The 19,283-nt window shown below is 46.6% G+C and overlaps 2 protein-coding genes across 2 annotated transcripts in view; both read left to right on the forward strand.

Annotated features, from left to right (window-relative positions):
- The window catches only part of RECQL4 (RecQ like helicase 4), a 44,261-nt gene extending 35,212 nt beyond the window's left edge, over positions 1–9,049 (forward strand). Inside the window, exons 21-25 of the mRNA XM_015826864.1 lie at positions 994–1,166; positions 2,039–2,225; positions 3,260–3,419; positions 5,975–6,083; positions 8,893–9,049. Coding sequence (XP_015682350.1) covers positions 994–1,166; positions 2,039–2,225; positions 3,260–3,419; positions 5,975–6,083; positions 8,893–9,014 — 751 coding nt within the window. The 3' untranslated portion in view covers positions 9,015–9,049. The remainder of the gene's footprint in view (positions 1–993; positions 1,167–2,038; positions 2,226–3,259; positions 3,420–5,974; positions 6,084–8,892) is intronic.
- Positions 9,050–13,636: 4,587 nt separating this feature from the next.
- The window catches only part of MFSD3 (major facilitator superfamily domain containing 3), a 14,102-nt gene continuing 8,455 nt past the window's right edge, over positions 13,637–19,283 (forward strand). Inside the window, 2 exon segments of the mRNA XM_029286331.1 lie at positions 13,637–14,303; positions 19,123–19,256. Of these exon segments, the coding sequence (XP_029142164.1) occupies positions 13,637–14,303; positions 19,123–19,256 (801 nt within the window).

A 19,283-nucleotide genomic window follows, 5' to 3' on the forward strand; every position in this document is an offset into this window, starting at 1 on the left:
AGTCCTCGTGATGGCAGTCTCAAACGGGGCAAGATGGATTGAGGAAGGATGGTGAGTTCTCAGGTCTTTAAGTCCCATAAACGGGAGAATTAAGCCGCCATCACCTCGGGCCACCGGATCGCCATAGCCCCGGGTCGGACCGTCGAGCCGTCACCGCGCTGGGCCACCAGGCCGCTGCCGCACCGGACCGGTGAGTTACCGCCGCGTCTGGCCACAGCTCGTCCTGGCTGCAGATCTTCCTGGCCGTGACCAGGCGCAGATCTTCCAGGCCGTGTCAGGGCGCAGATCTTCCAGGCCGTGTCAGGGCGCAGATCTTCCATATTGGCCATTAGGTCCCCAAGCCGGGCTTCACCAGGCCTCACCAGGCCTCTCCATGCCCGGGCGGCCCTCAGCAGCTCCACCCTCCGCCGGCCATCGAGTGCCGCCGCATCAGGTCGCCGCGTCAGGCCGCAGTTCTTTAGATAGAAGATCCCAAAATACTTGTTTTATTCTTGCAGTCAAGTTTGTGTCAACGCTGCTAACATTGGATGTTCTTGCTTTGACAACATACGGAGATGCCGCCTTATTCTTCCTTATGCTTTACTCTTAGAATTAGATGATACTGGGGGAGGGGGAGGAATGTGATGGGAGTTAGTTAGATATAACAATATTGTAATAGCGTGTGAATTCAGGGCTTTTTGAAATAAGAGATGATAAGGAATGGCGGGCTGGAGAACTGGAGGGAAAGCCTGCATTTCAAGCTAATTGGGGAGTGTGATTTATGACTGTTAATTGGAGGAGGGAATTGTGCTTTGATACTATGTACTCAGGGGAGGGGAAGTCAGATTTTGGCTTGGCCTATGTACGTGCTGATGCTATGCTACTCGAATAAAGATTCTTTAAGGTAAACTATGCCTTGAAGTTCTTTGAAGAGTTTCATCTGTCGGAACCACGACAGTTTGGTTGGTGAGCACAGAGTGTTGACTCCTTCCTTGCTGTCTCTTCTGCCCCCAGGTGCCCTCCACTTGCGGTCTGCTTGGCCCAGCAGCGCCTCAAAGGGAGCACAGCCACCCAGGCCAGCACTGTGGAGTTCGACGTCATTGCCCTGGCCGACTCCATGGGCTGGGAGGTCCTACCGGTCAAACGGGCTCTACGACAGCTGCAGTGGAACACCCAATGGCAGAAGGGTGAGCCAGTGGGGACCCTGCTCAACTGGAGTGCAGGGGGCTGTTTGGGGGAGACTTTTATCTGAGCTAGTTCTCGGTCGCGGCTCAGAAAAGAAGCAGGACCCCCGCGTTGTGCTTGCCACTCATCCCCAAGAGGTGTGATGACCCAGGGCACAGCACAGAGGCAATGCAGTCAGCTGGCAATTCAAACCGCCCTTTAATTGCTCCAAATTTTCCCCAAATGCTCCCACGTTTCTGGCAAGCCTCCAAACAAAGGAAGACACACACACCTCTGATTAGGAGAGGAATTTACTCAAGGCCACGGAGATAACAAGGAATGACACATACATCATAAACCTAAGGAGTCTGTGTGAATACATGCTAGCCTGAGCAGTTTCAGAAGGGAAGCTAATCAGCTGCATTTCAGCCAACACCTTTTTCTCTGCCAAGAGAGGGTCAAATTCCGGCTGAGAAGCCCAGCGAAGCAAAAACACCAGAGACATTGGCGATCTCTAGTGTAAACTTTATTGGGCATTAGCAAACCAGTAAGATAGAAGGGAAACTAGCTCTGAAAATACGGCAGGAAACAGACAATTAAAAGAGTAGAACTTCCCCTCCCCTCTCGGTTCAGGCCACATTGTCCAATTAATCTTCCAGCAATTGTTAGGAGAAGAAATTTTGGTTCGCCAAAACATCTCAGCGGCATCGGCTCTCACGCCGATAGGGAGCTCCTGTGGATCCCAAACTCCTCCTTCTCCCCCCTCGCACTAACCGTAGGCAAGCTAGAAGCCCCACGGCGGTCCTAAAGACAGTACATTTTGTAGCTTGACAGAGACAGTGATCCAGAACGCGCTGGGGACCTGGAGGTTCCAACCCATTTTCTCCCCGCTCAGGTGGCCAGGGTTCTAGGAAGAGTGAGATCCTGGTGGAATTCAGGGAACTCTCCTTCCACCTGCGCTCCTACGGGGATCTCAGCGATGATGAGCTGGACGCCGTCTGCGAGTTCCTGTACCGGCGAGTCACGAGTCGCGAAAAGGCAGCCCTCCATCAGCTCCAAGTCTGCTTCCAGGCTTTTCAGAGGTGGGAAGTTTCAAAGAGGGCCCGCTGGGTGGATCCTGACTAAGTACAGGAAGTCCTTGACTCACGACCGTTCCTTTAGTGACCGTTCTAAATTACATGTATGAAAACTGGTTATGTCGCTTTTTCCAGCATCGTTGTAACTTTGAACGGTCCCTAAAATAATTGTGGTACAGGAGTGGCCAAAATTGTGGAAACCTTTTGGGGAAAAGTGTATTTTTGAGGTTTGATGGCTAATAACACCCCTTATTTTCGGGAGCAGTACCATAAAATTATATATCAACGGAAAGATAATTTAATCAAGAATGTAATGCAACATAAGTTTGTTCAATGATCTGTACTGTATTCTATGAAACGTTACAGCCAAATAACCAGAAAAAGGAAGCATAACTTGCTTAGGTTGATCTCAGGTAGCTTTCCTTCATCTGACTGTAGCCAATGAGCATGAGTGTTTAGAGAGCCAATCGGGTGTCCTCTTATTTTGCCCATGAACCAATCAGATCACAGTAGGATCCAGTGATTGATGTCCTGCATTGAAGCTGAGAGGAGGACATTGGTCAGTGTGTTGTGTGATGGCTATCAAGTTGGTTGGGGTTTTTTTTGGTGTTCTTTCATTGAGTGAGCTTGTAAAACGTAATAAAATTAAAGTCATGGTGCAAAGAGTTGACTGGATGTAAAATAGTATTTATTAAGTGAACAAGGGTAGAGTTACAAAGAAATTGGAAGAAAAATGGGTGGAAACTTAACCAAAGGTGGCATTTCTACTGTACACTTTTCCCAAAAGGTTTCCACAATTTTGGCCACTACTGTTAAGTCGAAGGCTACCTGTACTGCTGGACCTCCGCCGTTGTTGTTGTTGTTTGTTGTTGTTTATTATATTTATATCCCGCCCTTCTCCTTGCGGACTCAGGGCGGCTAACAGCCAGATAAAACAACTACAAAAATACAAAATGCTACAGTTAAAAACATAATTAAAAACAATATTAACATTTGGCCAAGCCTTACCTCCCTTGTGTGTCTTGTGTGTTTTTCCACAGCGTGGCTTTCCCTACTTGTGCCTCGTGCTGTGACTGTGCAGACCAGGAGAGGAGCAGCCAGCTGAAGTCCCTGCTGATGGGCTATTTTGAGAGGCAGCCGGTGCTGGGGGAGCCCTCCCTGGGTGCAGAGCCTGAAGCGGATCACCTCCAGGATGTTCAGGTGAGGAAATCCAGCTTTTCGTCTGGATCGGGCTCCAGAGCCACGAGCGCTGACGAGATCCTGTCCTAGTTTCGCCTTCTGCAGATTGGTGGGGCTGCCGGGGATCTTGGGGGGGGGGGATGTGTCCCGATGCATATGGAGGGCAGCAGAGCGCAGGGGTTGATCCAAGGGGAAAATTGTGTTATCTATTTGCAGCAGGGATGTCCAGTCTTGGAAACTTTACAACTTGTGGGTTTCAACTCCCAGAATTCCTCTAGCCAGCGTGGTTGACTGGGGGAATTCTGGGTGTTGAAATCCACAGTCTTGGACAGAGCTTTGAAGTCTTACAGTTTTCAAGGTTGGACACCCTTGATTTAAAGGGCAACTTTCTACGCCCCAAGTGGGATCATTTGTGGACATTCAATTGCATTTAATAATAATAATAATAATAATAATAATAATAATAATAATAATAATAATAATAATTAATAATAATTAATAATAATTAATAATAAATAATAATAATAATAATAATAATAAAGTTGGAAGGGACCTTGGAGGTCATGTAGTCCAACCCCCTGCTCAGGCAGGAAACCCTGTACCATTCCGGACAAATGGCTGTCCAGTCTCTTCTTAAAAACTTCCAGTGTTGGAGCATTTACCACTTCAGGAGGCAGGTTGTTCCACTGGTTAATTGTTCTAACTGTCAGGAAGTTTCTCCTTAGTTCCAGGTTGCTTCTCTCCTTGATTAGTTTCCATCCGTTGCTTCTTGTCCGGCCTTCAGGCGCTTTGGAGAATAGCTTGACTCCCTCTTCTTTGGGGCAGCCCCTGAGATATTGGAAGACTGCGATCATGTCCCTCCTCATCCTTCTCTTCGTTAAACTAGACCAGGGGTAGGCAACCTTGGCTCTTTTATGACTCGTGGACTTCAACTCCCAGAATTCCTGAGCTAGCATGTCCACGAGTCATAAAAGAGCCAAGGTTGCCTACCCCTGAACTAGACATCCCCAATTCCAGCAACCGTTCCTTGTATGTTTTAGCCTCCAGTCCCCTGATCATCTTTGTTGCTCTTCTCTGCAGTCTTGTACATATCCTGAAAAGCTTCCACAACTTCACTGTCTTAATCTGGCTTATTAACCTTCTGCGTGTCGTCAGGCATCGCCAATATGGCATTCTCTTTTATATATCTGGACTCTTATTATATATGTTATATCTTATGATATGTTACATATTTGGATTCTCTTGTTAGGCGGTACATTTTGACAGGCACATTTTTTTCCTTTTCTTGCCGTCTTCTTAATTTCAATACCTTAATCGATTTTATCCTTGAGATTTCTGGTTAAAACAATTAGGGAGCAGTTGACCAACTAGGTCAGGGGTAGGCAACCTTGGCTCTTTTATGACTGGTGGACTTCAACTCCCAGAATTCCTGAGCCAGCCATGCTGAGGGGAAGGGAGAGGTTTCCATGCTGACTCAGGAATTCTGGGAGTTGAAGTCCACGAGTCATAAAAGAGCCAAGGTTGCCTACCCCTGAATGACGGCTTTTTCTATCTAACATCCTGCAGAGCTGTTATTAGCAGAAGGCAGTCTCTCTGCCCCTTGTTAAATAGCACACAAGGAATTGTCATGGACGGGGGCCAGAGCCATAGTAACCCACTATCAGCATCATATAGAAAAAGATATTCTTTTTGTGAAGATCAAGCTTGCTTGCTGTTCTCTACTATTGACTGAAACTAGGGGATAATTTCCCACAGCTTAAGGGGAAGCCACTGCGAATCACAAGTGAGCTATCTGGGGCTAACATGCTACAAAAACTGCAGGCTAACTTGATGCAAAGCCGTGTCCTCAGTTGAAATTAATATTCATGCATCTCTGTAAAATTATCCAGTAAGTGGCATTGATATTATGCTGGGGGCAAAAAGCCATCCTAGTTTGATTGGAGCAGCTTAAAGTCAAACTTGGGAGGAGACGTTCATTCCTGGCTGCCTATTTTTAAAAATTGAACAGCATTTGCACTAAAGCAGGGCTCTTCAATCTTGGCCCTTTGATGACTTGGGGACTTCAACTCCCAGAATTCCTCAGCCAGGATGCTTTAAGACAGGGCTCTTCAAACCTGGCCCTTTGATGACTTGGGGACTTCAACTCCCAGAATTCCTCAGCCAGGATGCTTTAAGACAGGGCTCTTCAAACCTGGCCCTTTGATGACTTGGGGACTTCAACTCCCAGAATTCCTCAGCCAGGATGCTTTAAGACAGAGGTCTTCAAACCTGGCCCTTGGATGACTTGGGGACTTCAACTCCCAGAATTCCTCAGCCAGGATGCTTTAAGACAGAGGTCTTCAAACCTGGCCCTTGGATGACTTGGGGACTTCAACTCCCAGAATTCCTCAGCCAGGCACGCGTGCCTGGCTGAGGAATTCTGGGAGTTGAAGTCCCCAAGTCATCCAAGGGCCAAGTTTGAAGAGCCCTGCACTAAAGCAGGGCCCTTGGCTGAAACTGTGCATTGGTAAGGAGGACCACCATTTATTCCCTTAATGCTGATTTCACTCTCTCTGGAATTTTCTTCCCGGTTACAGTTTCAGGAATGGGAGCAGCAAATCCGAGCTGACGTTCGCTACTTCTTCTCCATCCGTCAAGACGAAAAGTTCTCGGGCAGGGCCGTGGCCAGGATTTTCCATGGAATTGGTGAGGCTCCTATTTTAGAATCTGCACTCTGTTGAGTTACATAGAAACGTAGAGATCTCTTTAGGGAATTTTTTTGTTCAGCCATTTTCAAACAAGGTAAGGCCTCCTTTGCATCGCCTCAAGTCCTGGGACCACGCGGTTTTCTTGGCAACAATATGGAAGTGGCTTGTTTGTTTGTTTGTTTTTAAATCCAGGACTAACCAGCTCCAACCTTTGTTGGTTTATGAGCTCAGAGAAGGTTCACCAGGGTGAAGTGGGAAAAGACAAAGGCAATTTGACTGAAGTTTTCCAAGGCTAAGGAAATGTTGGGCTAATAGGTAGCTGATGGGCTGTATTCTTCCATTTTTTTTTTTAAAAAAAAGGACAATTGCAGAGATTCCTGGGAAATGCAGATCCTTATTTCTGCTCAGCAAATTGCTGCAACACAGTGGTAACCTTATTTTTTAGTAGTAGTAGTAGTAGTAGAAGTAGTAGTAGTGATGATGATGATGATGATAATAATAATAATAATAATAATAATAATAATAATAATAATAATAATAATAAAGTTGGCAGGGACCTTGGAGGTCATCTAGTCCAACCCCCTGCTCAGGCAGGAAATCCTACACCATTTCAGACAAATGGCTGTCCAGTCTCTTCTTAAAAACTTCCAGTATTGGAGCCTTCACCACTTCCGGAGGCAGGTGGTTCCACTGGTTAATTGTTCTAACTGTCAGGAAGTTTCTCCTTAGTTCCAGGTTGCTTCTCTCCTTGATGAGTTTCCATCCGTTGCTTCTTGTCCTGCCTTCAGGTGTTTTGGAGAATAGCTTGACTCCCTCTTCTTTGGGGCAGCCCCTGAGATACTGGAAGGCTGCTATCATGTCCCCCCTCGTCCTTCTCTTCATTAAATTAGACATCCCCAATTCCAGCAACCGTTCCTTATATCTTTTAGCCTCCAGTTCCCTGATCATCTTTGTTTCTTTTCTCTGCACCCTTTCCAGAGTCTCAACATCTTTTTTACATCGTGGTGACCAAAACTGGATGCAATATTCTAAGTATTCAGATTGCTATTTGACATTGCTGATGAAATGAAGTTTCCTTCCAATTAAAATTGATCCTAGGATGCTTCAGACTCCTTATAGTTGTTTATTAGAGACACTTATTAACTGTGCCTCACGACATAACCCGGTTCTCGGGGGTAGCATGGAAAATGTAAACATGAGGAACAACATAGGATAACATGCTTATTTATTTGAGGCATTTCTATCCTGCCTTGTCTCTGAAAACCACACATGTATGTATCTCNGTTAATACCACTTTACAAGGCCTTGGTAAGGCCACACTTGGAATACGGCATCCAGTTTTGGTCACCACGATGTAAAAAAGATGCTGAGACTCTAGAAAGAGTGCAGAGAAGAGCAACAAAGATGATTAGGGGACTGGAGGCTAAAACATATAAGGAACGGTTGGAATTGAGTATGTCTAGTTTAATGAAGAGAAGGACGAGGGGGACAGGATAGCAGTGTTCCACTATCTCAGGGGCTGCTCCAAAGAAGAGGGAGTCAAGCTATTCTCCAAAGTGCCTGAAGGCAGGAAAAAGAAGCGACAAATGGAAACCAACCAAGGAAAGAAGCAACCTGGAATTAAGGAGAAATTTCCTGACAGAACAATTAACCAGTGGAACAACCTGCCTCCAGAAGCGGTGAACGCACCAACACTGGAAGTTTTTAAGAAGAGACTGGACAGCCATTTGTCCGAAATGATATAGGGTTTCCTGCCTGAGCAGGGGGTTGGACTAGATGACCTCCAAGGTCCCTTCCAACTTTATCATTATTATTATTATTAATTCAATTTTGAAAGAGATGCTCAAAGAGAAGCTCCTCAGATGGACGAGAGCCGTATTGATGGCAACAGACTTAACTTGTTAAGAAAAGAGAGACGTCGTAATTAAAAACTACAAAATTAGGTAAAACTTAAAAACAGGACATGGATATGTATAAGCAAAAAATATATTGGTAAATGTTTTAACTAAGTGTTGTCATAATTAGAAATTTACTAGCCTAAATATGATACAGCAAACGTTAAGGGAAATAGAGAAGGAATTTTCGATGATGTAACCTGAGATAGGTACTAAAAAATTTGTTATTGAACCACCGATTACCCAGTCACCACGCTGCTTTCCGAATACTTAAATGTAAAACTGGAAAACCAATAAAATGTATTGGAGGAAAAAAAAGAAAGAGAGAAGCGAGCATAAAAAGATAAAGGGAGGCGGTGCTCAGATCTGTTAGCCGAGGGAGCCAACGTTGTCCAAAGACGCTTCCGGCGTCAAGTGGTCAGCATAACTGCACGCCGATGTCATGTGTCTGATTAACGAAACACTTAAAAGGACTTTCAGGCATATTTTCTCCTAAAAGCATTTATTAAGGTTACAGAGACGTCAGTACAACATGGTGGAAATGCTTAGGTCTGCTTCTCTTCCGTTACGCATAACATTCCAAGCATTTCCCACTCCCTTATTGTAGGGTCATGGTTCACATCTTCCAATCAACTTGGAAGATGTGATTCACTTCCAGTTTCTTTCTCCCAGGCTATCCTTATGCTCCTCCCTCTTTCCCAGTTGCTGGTTTAACTATATAAATACCAGACAGTTCTGCATATTGTCAAAGCAAGAATATACAGTATTTGCAGCGTTGACATCCAGCGCGCGCAGCATCCTTGCGTAAAAGCTCGCCTGCTCTCTTTACTATAGCTTTGCTAATGCAAGCCCCAGCTTCTTTGAGTTTGTCGCAGGGCTGGCTTCACTGAGGTTGGTTTTTTGTCTGCACAGGGAGTCCGTGCTACCCAGCTCAGATTTACGGCCGAGACCGTCGTTTCTGGAGAAAACACCTTCGCTTTGACTTCCATAAGATCATGCGCTTGGCCACGGAGGAGATCATCCGCTGGAAGTGAACTGAGCTGGGCAGAATCTGGAGAGGAGAAGCCCCATCCGTCGCACGGCTGCTTCTTCCCTCCTGGCTAAGGAAAGGAAGTGGCCACACTGCCGGCGTTAAATTCCTGGAAGACCTTCCTTCATTCGCCCCACCGACTTTGTAAAAAGCTTGGACAACTGCCCAGCTTCCAACAAAGTAGGTGGGGCAAATGAAGAAAGGTCACCGTTCTCCCGGCCTAAACAAGGCTTACTCGGGAGTCCTTTTAACAAGAAAAAAGAAAATGGATTCACTCCAAAAGTATGAAACGCGACACATTTTTGGCAAATCTTAAAAGAGCCTTCCTTCACCTCGTGGCTTTTGCTCTGCGAATTCTGGCAATGATGGGGTTGGACTGAGGATTTAAGGAGTGGGTAAGGCATTGATTTGTGGTCTTTAATATTTTTTTGAAGAACAGATATTTCCTCTTTCTGAGGAGAGTTGGAATTCCCGATTTTGCCTTCTGACATTTGAACTGGACAACAAAGACACACATTATTTGCACCAGGCAATATTAAGTAAGCACCTCTAAGGAAGAAAAGAGGAATGATTTTGTACTGCACTGCAGAGTTTTCCCTGGCGGAACTTGATCTGAATAAAACACATTTTTTTTACTTAACCTATCGCGTTTGCTTTTTTCTGTTCTTTACTATATAAATAGCATAAAGTTTTAAAATAAGCGTAACCTTTTCTCATTTGAGTGGGACATTAAAGTTTTGTATAAACACAGTGTATAGTCAAGGCCATGGTTTTCCCAGCTGCAATGTATGGCTGTGGAAGTTGGACCGTAAGAAAGGCTGAGAGCCAAAGAATGGAGGCCTTTGAACTCTGGTGCTGGAGAAGACTCCTGTGAGTCCCCTGGACTGCAAGGCGATCAAACCGGTCAGTCCTGGAGGAGATCAACCCCGACTGCTCTTGAGAAGGCCAGATCCTGAGGTTGAAACTCAAGTACTTTGGCCACCTAATGAGAAGGAAGGACTCCCTGGAGAAGAGCCTGATGCTGGGAAAGATGGAGGGCAAGAGAAGAAGGGGACGACAGAGAAGGAGGTGGCTGGATGGAGTCCCTGAAGCAGGAGGCCTGAGCTTCAATGGACTCCAGAAGATGGTAGAGGACAGGAAGGCCTGGAGGAACGTGGTCCATGGGGTCGCGATGGGTCAGACACGACTTTGCAACTAACAACAACTATATAAATAGCATAAAGTTTTAAAATAAGTTTAATCTTTCTCATTTGAGTGGGACATTAAAGTTTTGTATAAACACCGGGGAGGGAGAGGGAGGGTAAAGAGAGTCCTTCCTTGATCTGTCCTCTGAATCACAGAATCTGATAGCTGAAAGGGACTTTTGAGGTCATAGAGCCCAACCCTTCTCCCTCTGCTCAATGCAGGAATTAAAAGCATTCCTACGACAACTTCCTGCATCCCACAGTGAAGCCAAACCGGTTCCAGTGAAGTCATTTGGTTCCTAAAATTGACTCCTATAATAAACACGATCACCCCAGTGAGGATGTTAAGAGCTACCTGTTCTTCACCCAGCCCAGAGTGGACTTCCTGCATAGCTCGCCCATCAACAAGCCAGGCAGGTTTGAAAACCCAATGGAAAACCAATCTGAAATTCTAGGGAAAGCGGCCCGTGTCCTGTCTTTCATGCAAGTTTATTTAGAATAGAGCTGGAAGGGACTTTGGAGGTCTTCTAGTCCAGCCCCCTGCTCAAGCAGGAGAACCTATAGTACCGTCTCAGACAAGTGACTGAGTTGTTAGTTGACAAGTCATTCTCCCTCCTTCCAAATTTCTAACTGGCCTGTGAAGAAAATGACGTACTTTGAGCCAACCTAAAACATTTGGGATAAGTAAGGATGTTTCCCCTTCAGAACAGGATAAACAGCTGAGCTGGGTGGTTTTCTGGCAGACGTTCCATGACCCAACTAGGTAACATCATCACTGCTAGAAGGGAGTGGGGTTTGTGAGGAAGAGGAGGAGGAGGAAGAAGGAGGAGGAGAAGAGGAGGAGGAGGAGAAGGAGAAGAAGAAGAAGAAGAAGAAGAGGACTGTGGTGTCCTTGGTGCTCTCTGAGCTGGGTGGATTTCTGGCAGACGTTCCATGACCCAACTAGGTAACATCGTCAGTGTAAAAGGCAGGGGGGGTTGCCCTCAGTTTATAGTCGGAATCCAGAAGCCTTCTTTCCTTCCCTGCCCTCGGGGCACCCCAGAGGGATGGTGACGGAGCTGCGTCCCAGGTGCGGCTGCGGAGCCTGGCAAGCGCCGCTCCTTACTCGGAAAGGAGGTTCCCGGCTTCCCCGTTTGCGCTGAGCCGGAACCTTCGTTCCCGGAATTATTTCCCCACCGGAGTAAGGAACCAAGAGGCTTCTCAGCATGTTTACACTGCCCGAGAGAGGCGAGGTTCCGCCTTCCGGCTCTCTCCCCGCCTCTTCCGGCTCTCCTCGCAGACAAACGGCCATTGATCACAGAGAGGCGAAACCTAGAGCGCCCCTCTAGGATCAGAAGGGGACGCTTCCGCTCCACCGGAGCGCCGTCCCGCCTTCTTCCTCCTGGCTCCCGGCGGCGAAGTCAGTTTGACAGAATCGACATGGGCGACAATCTAGGTCTCTAGAGGTCCAGGCGTCCTGCCAAGCCTATTCTTTTCCGTTCCGGCCTGCCCTCCCCAGCAATTCCTCCCTACGTCACTTCCGCGTCTTTTATGACCAAAGAGGCCGATTTCCTCTGCCGAGCGCCCCGGACTGCCCTCCCTCAGCGATTCCTGACGTCACTTCCGCTTCCTTTATGATCAAAGAGGCCGATTTTCTCTGCCGAGCGCCCCGGCCTGCCCGCCCTAGCGATTCTTACGTCACTTCCGCTTCCTTTATGATCAAAGAGGCCGATTTCCTCTGCCGAGCGCCCCCTGCCGGTTCCAGGGCGGAAGGGGTCCTTGAACGGAGTTGCCGTGGCAACGCCGGGGGCGGCGGGGAAGGCCTCGCCGGCTGGATGGGGTCACCGGGTTGGGGAAGCTGGCTTGGCCGGCCCTGAGCAAGAGCCCCCGAGGGCCTTTCTGTCCCCTGGAGACGTCCTGTGAGCGGCCGTCTCCTCCAGTGGTAAGGAGTTCCGCAGGCTCTCAGTGACCCCGGCTTCGTGGGAGGGTGCGGGGAGGCCGCACCGGCGACTCCCCCCCTCCTCCCCGGTGGCTCATTAGAAACCAGGCAAAACTGTTTAAAATTTATTTTTTTTCCAACTGGGCAACTTGAGGAGGAGTGGGCTTCAACTCCCAGAATTCCCCAGCCCCGAGGAATTCTGGGAGTTGAAGTTCACCCCACTTCAAAGTTGCCCAGTTTGAACAATCCGGTCTTAAATGCGACTTACGACCACAATTATTATTACTATTATTATTATTATTATTATTATTATTATTATTATTATTATTATTATTATTATTATTATTATTATTATTGATATAATAATAATAATAATAATAATGATGATGATAATGATGATGATGTTGGAAGGGACCTTGGAGGTCATCTAGTCCAACCCCCTGCTCAGGCAGGGGCCAATGTTTCTGGTTGCTAAGCTAGACCTAGGCTAATTCATGATTGGCCCATTTTACGACTTTGCTTGCTGACATTAAGTGAATCACAGTTGTTAAGCTAACGACACGTCAGAAGGTTCACGTGACCCCTGGGACAGTCATGAGTATGAGTCACTTGCCAAGCATTGGAATCTTGGTCACGTGACCACAGGGGTGCTGCAGCGGTCGTAAGGGTGAAAAACAGTCCTACGTCATTTGTGTTGTCGTAACTTGGAACATTAACTTGGCCGTTGTAACTTGGTCATTAAACGCACTGTTGCAAGTCGAGGATTGTCTGTGGCTTTGCACCTTTGCAGAGGAGCAGAACTTTCATTTATATTATATTCATTTTTTTAAAAAAATTGTATCCCTCCCTTATTATTCGGTAACTCTTTGACGCCTAGTTGCTGATAATGGCATTAGACAAAAACAAAATGCTTTGGAAATTCCTGGCTAACACAAAGAGGTCCCGAAGTCTTTTTTCCAGAATTATCCAGAATTATCTGGAAAACAGCCTGCTATCCTCTATAGCGGACATCTCAACTCGCGACGTCACATGACGTTGCGCGACGTATCGGAGCTTTTTCCCCATTGCCTGCAATGGGGTGGACGTGGTTTCTCTGTGACGCATCCGGCCGGTGGGCCGGCAGTTTGACACCCCTGCTCTATAGGCAGTCCTCGACTTACAACAGTTCATTTAGTGACCGTTCAGCATTACAACGGCACTGAAAAAAGTGACTTGGGACCGTTTTTCACACAGGACCGTTGCAGCATCCCCGTGGTCACGTGATCAAAACCCAGCCGCTTGGCCCCTGACTCAGACTTATGACGGTTTGCAGCCTCCCGGGGTCACGTGATCCCCTTTTGCAACTTTCTGACGAGCAAAGTCAATGGGGAAGCCGGATTCACCAAAGGAGTAAAGACAACTGTCTCAGTACCCGAAATTCCGGACTCCATTGTGATCGTTAAGTCGAGGACTACCTGTGAATAGGCTCCGATTGCCTCTTTCAGCTTGCCCGTCTGTCTTTGCAGGGTGGACCAGGACCCAAGAATGACTTTCAAATATTGGCTGCTGTTCCTGCTGTATTTCGTGCAAGGAATCCCCTACGGGCTCCAGTCGGGACTCTTGCCGGTCTATTTCCGGACAGTGGGCCTCTCCTTCACCAAGATCAGCCTGACGAAGCTGCTTTACTTGCCATGGATCCTCAAAGTGCTCTGGGCCCCCTTTGTGGACTGGTATCTCTCCAAGAAGACCTGGCTGATGTTGACCATGTGCGGCTTGGCCATGACCTGCCTGGCCTGTTCCTTCCTGACTCCGGAAGTGGACTTCCTTGGAGTGGCGGTCACTCTGCTGCTCATGAACCTCTTCGCTTCCATCCAGGACGTGGCCACCGATGGGGTGGCCATCCAGCTGTTAGGAGCAGAGGAGGTGGGCTTTGGGAATAGCATCCAGGTGGTGGCCTACAAACTGGGCTCCCTCATGGCGGGAGGAGGCCTGCTCACCTTCCTCCATCACCTGGGCTGGGGAGCCCTCTTCGTCTACCTGACTCTAATCTACGCCACGGCCGTCGTGTTCACCTCCAAGTTTCATCTGGACTCCTCTCCCCACGACACACCTGCCAAGGACCGGGACTTAACCCTGCTGCGTTTTTTCCACGAGATTCTCCTCGTGCCGGACACGCTGTGGACTGCTGGCTTTGTCCTCATCTATAAGTTGGGTGAGTCTTTCCTCCAGAGCGAGGAACGGCGGAATTAATTCTTGGAGAACCTTGCTAATTGCAGGTATCCCTCGACTTACCGCCACAGTGGAGCCCAACATTTCTGTCGTTCAGTGAGACGTTTATTAAGTGAGTTTTGCCCCATTTGACCACCTGTCTTGCCCCAATTGTTCAGGGAATCCCTGCAGGTGTTAAATGAAGAACACGGTTGACTTTGCTTAAGTCGGAAGGTCGCAAAAGGGGATCGTGTGACCCCCGGGACACTGCGACCGTCGTAAATCGGAAGAGTTGCCAAGGGTTTGACTGTCAATCCCATGACCGTGGGGATGCTGAAATGGCCATCAGTGACGACTTTCAGTTTGCCGAGGCAACCGATACGGACGTCTGGAAGGCAAGCTCTGTCTTCCGCGTTCAGTTTCGCTTCGCTGGGGGACCCCGGAAAGGGTTGAAAGTCACCCTGTAGGGGCGACTAGCAAGGAGGGGATCCCCGTTGGATCGTGGGAGGGTGGTAGCCCTCCTGCTTGATCCAGGGCAGCCCTCCAAACCGGCGGACGAAAGACCGGCCATAGCAATATGGGCTCGTCACTAGGCTGCAGACAGCCGAAGTCACACTTATCATCAGGCCATTTTNTCTCTGAAATGGCCATCAGTGTGAAAAAGGGTCCTTTTTTCAGTGCCGTTGTAACTCTGAACGGTCACTAAATGAAGCGGTCGTAAGTCAAGGACTACCTGCAGGTGTTGTTTGTGGAAGGAGGATTTGTATCGCAGGCCAGTTTTGTTTGGGAGCTCATCTTCATCAAATCTTTTTGGTCACAGACCCGCACGTAAAATATAAAAAATTATAATTACTTAGAATATGAGAGAAAATAATTTACATATAAAGTATGTAAAAGGGATTAAAAACCAATCCTGCATGTTTGTGCAGTTCAAGCTTATGCAAGTCTGGCAAGAACAATACTTGCCAATGGCAATTTCACACCAGATGTTGCAATAAGGAATTTCACTTCTGGGTGTGTTTCACTTTGCCCTACTCTTGGGACGTCCTTCAGGCTGAGGAAACACAGTTGTGACCACAACTGAGCCCAAAATTTCTGCTGCTAAACGAGACATTTGTTAAGTGAGTTTTGCCCCATTTTACGACATTTTTACGACAATCACTGGTTATTCAGTTAATAACATGCTTGTTAAGCGAATCCATGCAGTTGTTAAGTTAGTGACACAATTCTTAACTGCATCGGGCTTCCCCATTGACAGCACTCGTCAGAAGGTCGCCAAAGGGGATCCAGGACACAGCGACGGTCATAAATATGAGTCAGTGGCCAAACGTCTGAATTTCGATCACACGACCGGCGGAATGGTGCAAGGGTCGTAAGTGTGAAAAATGGTGATTTTTTCCAGTGCTGCTGTAACTTGGTCTTTAAATGAGCTATTGTAAATTGAGGACTTCCTACGATAGTGTGGGTCATTAATGTTGCTTCTACGAGAAATGGACAGAAATAACTTTAGGAAGCAAAAATGACCTATAAAAGAATTCAGGAACCTAGTGGATTTTGGATAATCCCACTAGAAAAATTTTCAGAGGAAGTGGCTAAACAGGTGGACAAGCAGGAAATCTATGGGCCTGTAAGATTCTGGTTAGCCAGACTTTTGCTATAGACCTGCAGACACATTCAAAGAGGAGCAAAAGAAAGGTGGGAGCGCCCACGATTTCTGGAGGCAGGCTGTTCCACTGGCTAATTGTCCTCACTGTCAGGAAGTTTCTCCTTAATTCCAGGTTGCTTCTCTCTTTGATCAGTTTTCATCCACTGTTTCTCGTCCTCCCCTCTGGTGCTTTGGAGAATAATTTGACCCCCTCCTCTTCTTTGTGGCAGCCCCTCAAATACTGGAATACTACTATCATGTCTCCCCTATTTCTTCCTTTCTTTAGACTAGCCAAACTCAAGTCCTGCAGCCGTTCTTTGTATGTTTTAGCCTCCAGGCCTTGGACCATCTTAGCTGCTCTTCTCTGAATTTTCTCCAAACTCTCAACCTCTTTTTTGTGATAGGGTGACCAAAATTAGCTGCAGTATTCCAGGTGTGGCCTTACTAGGGCTTTATAAAGCGGTACTAACACTTCGTGTGATCTCGATTCTGTGTCTCTGCTTATACAACCCAGGATTGTGTTAGCTTTTTTGGTTGCTGCTGCTGCACACGGCTGGCTCAGGGTCAAGGGATCGTCCACTAGGACTCCAAGGTCCCTCTCACAGTTGCTGTTTTTGAGCCAGGTCTCGCCCAATCTATACTTGCACCTTTGGTTATTCCTGCCTAAATGTAAGACTTTGCTTTTCTCCACATTGAAACTCATTTTGTTGGACAGGGTTAGGGCCCATTGTTCGAGTTTCTCAAGATCTTTTTGGATCCTGAGCTTGTCTTCTGGGGTGTTGGCTACTCCTGCCAGTTTGGTGTCATCTGCAAATTTGATGAGTTCCCCTTCAATTCCCTCGTCTGAGTCATTGATGAAGATATTGAAGAGTCCTGGGCCTAAGACGGAGCCTTGTGGTACCCCACTGCTTACTTCTCTCCATGTGGACGTAGTGTCCTTGATTCATTGAAATGAAATTCTGTTGCCTGCTCTCAAAAGTGTACACCTACATAACACACATATAGACGTGCTATAAACATATGTTTATCTCTAATTTCGTTAAAAATTCGAATCTTGGGTAAAGCCATATAGTAAAATCAAACAAACACGAACGGAATTGCAACCTTGAAAAACATTAAGAGAACAGCCAATGCGCGCCCCCTAGGAATTAAACAATTAGGACTATTGGATGGACCGATGACTAGGTCCAGGAGTCGTGTGCAAAACCAGCCAGTATTATAAGAAAGGGACTTCCATTGACCTACTCTTATGCTCTGATGATGTCGGTAGTGCTGACCGACAAAAACTCAGCATTTTATTAAACGATTTTTAATTTAATTTTATCCTGGTGTTCGTGTTTGTTTGATTTTACTATACATATGTATATACCTACACCCTTGAATATAGATACATATAAATATTAATCACTGTTCGTGTTTGTTTGATTTTACTATACATATGTATATACCTACACCCTTGCATATAGATACATATAAATATTAATCACTGTTCGTGTTTGTTTGATTTTACCATACATATGTATATACCTACACCCTTGCATATAGATACATATAAATATTAATCACTGTTCATGTTTGTTTGATTTTACTATACATATGTATATACCTACACCCTTGCATATAGATACATATAAATATTAATCACTGTCCATTTCGAATATGTGGTGGAAAGAGGAAGCTTGAGAGAAAGAGGAAAGTGCAGCCAGAAGTGAAATTCCTTGTGTGTGTGTGTGTGTGTAAACAGAGATTTTTAACATGTGCCATTGTGTACACAGAAAAAGTACATACATACATATATACTTATATCCATACATACACACACACACATACATAAAGCATACGAGGAACGGCTGCTGGAATTGGGGATGTCTAGTCTAATGAAGAGAAGGACGAGGGGGGACACGATAGCAGCCTTCCAGTATCTCAGGGGCTGCCCCAAAGAAGAGGGAGCCAAGCTATTCTCCAAAGCGCCTGAAGGCAGGACAAGAAGCAACGGATGGAAACTCATCAAGGAGAGAAGCAGCCTGGAACTAAGGAGAAACTTCCTGACAGTGAGAACAATTAACCAGTGGAACAACCTGCCTCCAGAAGTGGTGAAGGCTCCAACACTGGAAGTTTTTAAGAAGAGACTGGACAGCCATTTGTCCGAAATGATATAGGGTTTCCTGCCTGAGCAGGGGGTTGGACTAGATGACCTCCAAGGTCCCTTCCAACTTTATTATTATTGTCGTTGTTGTTGTTGTTGTTGTTATTATTATTATTATTATTATTATTATTATTATTATTATACATATGAACACAGAGGCATATATTAATAACAGTCCATTTTAAATACACCGATTAAATATCCCTGGCTTGGTTCACTCATGAGGCTAACAATCATGGCTGACTGAGTGTCTCTGAAGATTCTCCGTCATCCAGGTCAGGGTTGTCCCAAAGATGCCTTTTTTCAGAAGTCAACTGGATTTTCTTGGAGGTTTTTTTTTCCTTTGAAAACGTTTCGCTTCTCACCCCAGCAGCTCTTGGACGAACTGAAAACTGAAGAAGTGAAGTGAAAGGTTTTCAAAGAAAGGAATCGAAGGAAGTCCAGTTGCCTTTTTGGGAAAGAAGAAGGAGAAGGAGAAGGGGAAGGGGAAGGGGAAGGGGAAGAAGGAGAAGGAGAAGAAGAAGAAGAAGAAGAAGAAGAAGAAGAAGAAGAAGAAGAAGAAGAAGAAGAAGAAGAAGGAGGAGGAGGAGGAGGAGGAGGAGGAGGAGGAGGGGAAGGGGAAGAGGAAGAAGAAGAAGAAGAAGAAGAAGAAGGAAGAAGAAGAAGAAGAAGGAAGAAGAAGAGGAAGAAGAAGAGGAAGAAGGAGAAGGAGAAGGAGAAGGAGAAGAAGAAGAAGAAGAAAGAACCACCTTTGGGATGTAGCCAGGGCTGGAAGGAGAGACGTTTCATTACCGGGCTAGGTAATGTCATCAGCGCTAGAAGGCGCAAACCTCAATCCCTTCTAGGACTGATGATGTTCCCTAGTTGGGTCGTGAAACGTCTGCAAGAAAACAGCCCAGCTCAGAGAGCATGAAGGACCCCACAAACTGCAAGAGTTGTGTTCACACATCCTTCCCAGACTCTCCCTGTCTCCCCCCCCCCAATCCTTTCCCACGTGCATCGCCCGGAACTAAACCTGAGTTCTCTCCGCAGGTGAACAGGGGTCGGTTTCCATGTTCCCCCTCTTCCTTCTAGATCACAGCTTCTCTCCCCAGAAGCTCGGCTTCTGGAACGGGATCGTGGCCACCGCTTTTTCCATTACAGGCTCTTCCCTGGGGGGCCACCTGGTGTCAGACAGCAGGTAAGTGATGGAA

The sequence above is a fragment of the Protobothrops mucrosquamatus genome, unplaced genomic scaffold, assembly GCF_001527695.2.
Source record: "Protobothrops mucrosquamatus isolate PMUCROS unplaced genomic scaffold, P.Mucros_1.0 scaffold3348, whole genome shotgun sequence".
Classification (NCBI taxonomy): Eukaryota; Metazoa; Chordata; class Lepidosauria; order Squamata; family Viperidae; genus Protobothrops; species Protobothrops mucrosquamatus.